The 6,700-nt window shown below is 52.0% G+C and overlaps 1 protein-coding gene across 1 annotated transcript; it reads left to right on the top strand.

Moving 5' to 3' along the window:
* The first annotated feature begins 2,463 nt into the window (after positions 1 to 2,463).
* Dip-C (dipeptidase C) lies at positions 2,464 to 4,425 on the top strand. The gene has a single exon (XM_075687041.1). It carries the CDS (start codon positions 2,619 to 2,621, stop codon positions 4,074 to 4,076), a length of 1,458 nt encoding a protein of 485 aa, XP_075543156.1. The 5' UTR covers positions 2,464 to 2,618; the 3' UTR covers positions 4,077 to 4,425.
* The last annotated feature ends 2,275 nt before the right edge of the window (positions 4,426 to 6,700 follow it).

The raw sequence follows: 6,700 nt of genomic DNA on the forward strand, positions 1-6,700 counted from the left end.
CATCACATTTTAGTATGAGGTGTTCTATTGTTTCTACAGATTTACCACACACGTCTTCTTCTTCGTTAAATTTCTTTTTATGGCTCCGCGTTCTAAGACATCCTGACGTAGCTTCAAAGAGTAGGGCACAGCCTCTTGAGTTATCATATAACGCTTCCTTCCTTATCTACTGTTTCCAGTATCGATATAGTTCAATACTATGCTTCTTTTCCATTGAATTTATCCAATTTTTACCTTCCGCATTTTTAACCTGTCGTTTAATGCTCTGTCTTTCTCCGTCCTCGTACTGGTTAGCTTCCCAGTTCTTTTCCGCTGTTGTGAGTGAACGCTCTTTCTGTATAGGTATTTAAATACCTTAGCTGCGTACCTGTTATCGTCCAATTTCCTCAGGCGTTTTTCGTATAGGATTTTACTCTAAGCTCAGTGGCGTAGCAAAGGGGGGGGGGGGTGTCATATATGTCTGAAGACACCCGGAAATTGTCGATATCCTCGGCTTCCTCGACTACACCCGGGGTGGGGGACAGAAGACCTATGGGCCCCGGGTGCCAGACGAACTAGCTACGCCACTGTCTGAGCTTCCCGTGCTTCGAACGATGCCCAGCACATATCCCCCTGTACTGCTTGGTTTGTGGTTTTCCCGTGGGCTCCTATAGTACTAATCTTCCAACAGCTCTTTGAACTTCTGCCCTTAAGCACAGGACTACATTCACGGAAGTAAGCCCCGGCACCATTACTCCCTTCCAAGTACCCCTCAGCACCTCATACCTGTTGTATCCCCTCAGTGCCTATATGTTTCATTATTCTGGCCATGATCCCGGCATCCCGGCACTCTTCGCCCTTTTGCCTATAGAGTTTCCTACAATTTTTTTGTAGGAAACTCTATGCTTTTGCCATAGAGTTTCTCACTACATTACCTAGAGGGAAATCTGGCGCTGCTGCGCTGTGGTATGCATGGGAATGCCGGTATATTGTGACTTCGGATTGGCATCGTTCTCGTAGAGAGTAGGCGGTGTGTAGGCGGTGAGTCGACACCTTGAAGACGCGCTTGGCAAGTACCGTTCCGTCTGTCACAATGATTCATTTTCCACTAAAACAGCACGTGAAAAGGTGTTTTAGCTTTATTATTACGCGAAAACATGTTTTGTTTAACTATGAGAACTTGTTATTTTGTGTACGACTACATGTTACGTAAAAAATATCAGCGGGCCGCTAAAGTTGGAAGAGAGACGACAAGGTTCGCGCTCGCTTTGAAACAGTTGGTCGTCTGTTCTTGCTTTTCTTCGCTTGGTCATGCATTGTGGGTGAGTAAAGATGTAATATGCGTGAATGGAAACATTTTATGAAGGTTTTACTTTGAGAACGCGTTATTTGCGTAGCCATATCCACGTTTTAGACGAAGCCTCTTACAACACCGGCCAACACGAGCCTCGCAGACGCATATACCGTCATTCCCAAGGAGGAAGGAAACTAAGGAGATGCCCTGACGTCACTCTTTGTTAAGGTAAAGTGAAGCCGGAAGTTGGCGTTGCTCCTGGTGTTGCTCCGCCTATCGGGCCAGCTCTCCTCTCTTGTTTACATTTCTCGCGAAACCACGCCGCGCTGCGCGCAACCATGCTGCTCGTACACGCGCTCCGCAGCAATACTAAGCAATCGTTAGCACGTTAGCATGATTCCGCGAAAGAGGGCAACATTTCCCGCGGATATTCCTTCGTCCGTAGCCATTGCCGTGGTGCGGTACATTGCGTACAGCGTTGCATGCGCGTTCATTTCACGAACTTTAGTTCCTCCTGTCCCACCTGGCCACAGCAACATCCGGTAGAGCACGGTCCAGATAACGCAGTGCAACAAAACACGGCGACCACCGCAAACCTGGCTGCACGGCGCCTTTGCCACGGTACGAAACGTACGTACGCAGCAACACGTGTGAGCGCACAGGATCAAAACAAAGCCGCCATTGTGGCCCGAAAGGCGTGGCCGCTACTGCAAAGAAATAAAAAAATGAGCAAAAAAGAGGAGAACATACCACGTCATTTCCTCCACACTTTTCTCGTAGCGCGCGGAGGGGGTAGGGCCTCTCCTCAGTTTCCTTCCTCCGTGGTCATTCCCATGACGGCACGGTGCTCCCTTAAGAAACTCCCATAGACGGTGGCGCCAGATTACCCTCTAGGTGTTATAGTGAGAAACTCTATGGCTTTTGCCAACACTGGATAGATGGATGGTTGTTATGAGCGTCCCCTTTGCAACAGGGTGGTGGTTTGCGCCACCGAGCCCTTGCTATTATACTGTCAGATGTCCTACCTATAGGTTAAAGAATAAAAAAAAATCTTCACCACACAATTCACAAAAGAATTTCACACTGGTTGATTTTGCCACTGCCATCTCTCGGTTGCATACTTTAGTTCACAACGCCAGCGCTGCTCTTATTTCCGTTGCACTGTGGAAGGTACAGTTTCCCTTCTCTATATAGTGCCGTGTGCTACTGCTCTCGTTGTGTTATTTTGCTGGGGTCGGGCAGTAACCGCCCCCAAAATTGCTCCAGTTGCCTTCGGTCGCGCGTCGCCCGCAGGTTTGTGGCGCGGTTTGCGTTGGGCTATCAGTTTATCCCACTCTCTTCAACAATGCCGTCGAGCAGCGGAGTGAGCTTCACTCGCGGAGCGCACACGCTTGGAATTCCGCGCGATTTACACGCGTTGAACCGTCGAAGACTGTGCGAGAAGCTGCGAAATACCCTCAGCAACACGGATGGTTCCTTCGTGGTCCTGCAAGGCGGCGAGTCGACGACCATGTACTGTTCCGACCGGGAGCCCGTATTTCGTCAGGAGTCCTACTTTCACTGGGCGTTCGGCGTCGAGGAGCCAGATTACTTGGGCGCTGTGGACGTGGCTCAGGGGCGGTCTTACTTGTTTATGCCGCGGCTGCCGGCCAGCTACGCGGTCTGGATGGGCCGCCTGCCGACTGTCGAGGACGTGCGCGCGCGCTATGGCGTCGACGAGGTATTCTACAACGACGCGGTGGGCGACAACCTGCGGTTGAAAGGGGCCCGCACGCTGCTCACGCTGCGTGGCCGCAACAGCGACAGCGGCAAGATCTCCGCTGAGGCCAAGTTTCCGAACATGGAGGGCTTCAAGGTAGACGCCGGGCCGCTCTTCGAAGAGATGGCCGAGCTTCGCGTTTTTAAGACTCCGCTCGAGATGGAGGTCCTGCGGTACGCGAACCGCGTGAGCAGCGAGGCGCACAAGGAGGTGATGCGCCGCATTCGACCAGGCATGTACGAGTATCAGCTCGAGGCTCTGTTCATGCAGAAGTGCTACGGTGACGGCGGCGCGAGGCACGTGTCGTACACCTGCATCTGCTGCAGTGGTGCCAACGGCGCTGTGCTACACTACGGCCACGCAGGAGCACCAAACGACTCGCCCGTCGCGGACGGCGACATGTGCCTCTTCGATATGGGCTGCGAATACTACTGCTACACGTCGGACATCACCTGCTCGTTCCCGGCCAACGGCCGGTTCACGGCCGACCAGCGAGGTGTGTACGAAGCCGTGCTGGCGGCCAGCCGGGCCGTTCTGGACGCGATCCGGCCCGGTGTTTCGTGGCCCGACATGCACCGGCTCGCCGAGCGGCGTATGCTGGAGGCGCTGCGCTCCATGGGCGTGCTGAGGGGCGACGTGGACGCCATGATGGAGGCTCGACTAGGCGCCACCTTCATGCCGCACGGCCTTGGCCACTTCATGGGACTGGATGTCCACGATGTGGGAGGCTACCTGAACGCCGACCCTCCGCGGCCCACGGAGCCCGGACTGCGCTCCCTGCGGACGGCGCGCACGCTGCAGCGAGGCATGGTGCTCACCGTCGAACCTGGCTGCTACTTCATCGACACGCTCCTGGACGAAGCCCTGCGGTCGCCCAAGCTGTCCGCGTTCCTGGTGCCGGACGTGCTGCAGCGATTCCGCAACTTCGGCGGTGTTCGCATCGAGGACGACGTACTCATCACGGCCGACGGCCACGAGATGCTCACGCAGGTGCCTCGCACCGTCGAAGAGATCGAGGCGCTCATGGCCGAAGGCCGTCGCTGACTACTGCGTGGCCGACCACTGTGGCAGCTGCATGCCTGCACAGTGCAATGTTGCAACGTGTGCACTGGTTGTTGACCGCACTGCTGTATTCATAGTCGGTTAGAATGCTTTGGCTTGTCCTGCAGCTTTTGTTCTTTATTCAGCACGCCATCACGAACGTCGTACTGAGATTACTATAAAGCGCAATTTTGCTCACTTTACTGTTTTCTTACAAGTACTTGGGATGTTTTAAGTTCCGTTGTAATGTGCACATTTTTAATTGCGCAAAAGAAAGTATTATCAGCCTCTCTTCGGCGTACTTCTTATGGATGGAAAGTAAGAATATTGCTTAATAAATCTTAAAAACATTGCTGATGGGTATGCTGATTGAGTGATATTTTCTTACAAAGTGCACTTGGCGATGTTCCGTGCACATGTGCTACAGGTTCTAAGCTACTGCGTACGAGAGAGGTGGGCCCTCTCCACTGGATCCTGAGTGGCGCATGACTGTAGTTGTACAGGATGCCTCTTAAGAAGCTAGCCTCTTTATAATGCACCACAAAGCGACGAGAGCAGTGCACTGAGCGCCCCCGTGCAGCAGGGCATGGCGACTGATTTTACCACGCGGAGTTTCGGAACATTCCACGATGTCCAGCTTGGGCGCCAATTCGAAGCGACGGGCCGACGCTCGGGCCACACCGAATAAAGTGCGCAGGAAATGTAAAGGAGCGTTCAAAGGAAGATGGCTCGAAGTTAGCGAGTTGTCGAACAAGCGAAATTCCGACTGGTGCTCATGAGTGTGGAGGATTCGTGCAGTATCCACTTGTTTCGAATATGTCGTGACAGCGACGTATTTTCGTTTTGGCTGCACACCGACGCTTGACCAGTCGCTGTGGGCATTTCTCACAAAGCACCTATGAAATGAGCATGGTTCGTGGATTGGCAATGCCTGTGGCAGCTGTGCGTAAGCTGCTTCGAAGTGCTTCGCGTTGGCCTCGGCACTACTTCGTTCGCCACCTCTGTGTTACCGGTCCCTGTTCGCCACACCGTGTCCACAGCCCTGCTGTGGGCACGGTGTGGCGTACCGGTACACGCGCTCGAGCGGCATGATCAACGACCTATGCCGCGCTTCGTAACTGTCGACGTACGATTGGCGCCGTTCTCCAGATTGATTTTGACCGCACGGTATTCCTTAATGCGCACAAACAGGTGCGGCACACTATCGCGTTTCTACCTTGCGCCCCCACCTGAATGCCGCCGTGACAAAGATTCGAACTCGCGACCTGTGGTCATAGAGTTTCTCACTATAACACCTAGATGGACATCTGGCGCTGCCGTCTATGGGAGTTTCTTAATGGGCGCCGTGCCCTCATGGGAATGATGGTATATGTGTCTGCGAGGCTCGTGTTGGCTTGTGTTGTAAGAGGGTTCGTCTAGAACGTAGATATGGTTAGAAATAACGCGTTCTTAAAGCAAAATGTTCATAAAATGTTCATAAAACCTACAATGCATGACCAAGCGAAGAAAAGCGAGAACAGGGGTGCTAGGGCGCCATTCTCGACACGCATGGCGGCATTATCCGCCATGTTGACTCTGATTGGCTGTGGAGAGCTCACGTGCCTTGAAATTTGTGTCGGGAAACAGAAGTTTTGCGAAATGCAGTTTTGCGTTCTCATGAAGATGACGAAACCTGACTTGGAGCTGCAAATTTTATCGACTAATAAATTTTTTTGGCCCTTGGCAACTCCATTGCGACGGTAGCGCTTCAAAAAAAGTGAGCGGTTGCGTACAGAAGCCAGTGCAATGCATCTGTGATTTCGCGAATATGTGGTGGCGATCCAAGATATGTGCCATGCCAGCTTGCTGACTTACTGAAGGAATATGCCGTGGGGAGCGTCCACAGGAAAGGCCGTTTCGTAAATGTCAATTTGACGTTGCGTGACGTTGCGCTGGGCCGCCATTGCAGAGATTTTCCGCCATAATTTTGTCACTTAAAAACGCATACCTGATGACTTTATCAAGGTGATGCGTTAATAATAAGTTTACAGGAAGTGCTTGGTAAGTGCGTGACTTATGTAAGTCAGGATGTACGCATTCATGCAGTGAAGAATGACGTGAATTTTGGTTTCGAATCTCTGTTTTTTTTTGGATGCGTAGTAGCTTCGTACAGTTTAGGTTTGACGTGCGATCGCGCGTCAACATCGAACGCTATGGCACATCCGTACCTCACCCAAGCCCCAAAGTGCTCTGGCATATATACCTTCACATATAAGTAAACGAATGTGCCTTCTTGTTCAGAACATCACGCGAGTAGACAGCTCTTGTGATGCATCACAATCGTTAGAGAACACTCTTAGGCAAAGTTACACCCTTTGGCTTGCCCCTTCTGCCACACAACAATAATCGTTATCTGCCTTGATGCGTTTCCTTTCTTTAACGCTGCGAGCCCGGTACTTTCCAATAACGAACGGCACGCGCGTTATCAGCATAGAACAGTTTACACCCTTTGGAGTGCCCCTTCTGATAACGCGCGTGCCGTTCGTTACTGGAAAGTTCCGGGCTCGCAGCGTTAAAGAAAGGAAACGCATCAAGGCAGATAACGATTATTGTTGTGTGGCAGAAGGGGCAAGCCAAAGGGTGTAACT

The sequence above is a fragment of the Dermacentor variabilis genome, chromosome 3, assembly GCF_050947875.1.
Source record: "Dermacentor variabilis isolate Ectoservices chromosome 3, ASM5094787v1, whole genome shotgun sequence".
NCBI lineage: Eukaryota > Metazoa > Arthropoda > Arachnida > Ixodida > Ixodidae > Dermacentor > Dermacentor variabilis.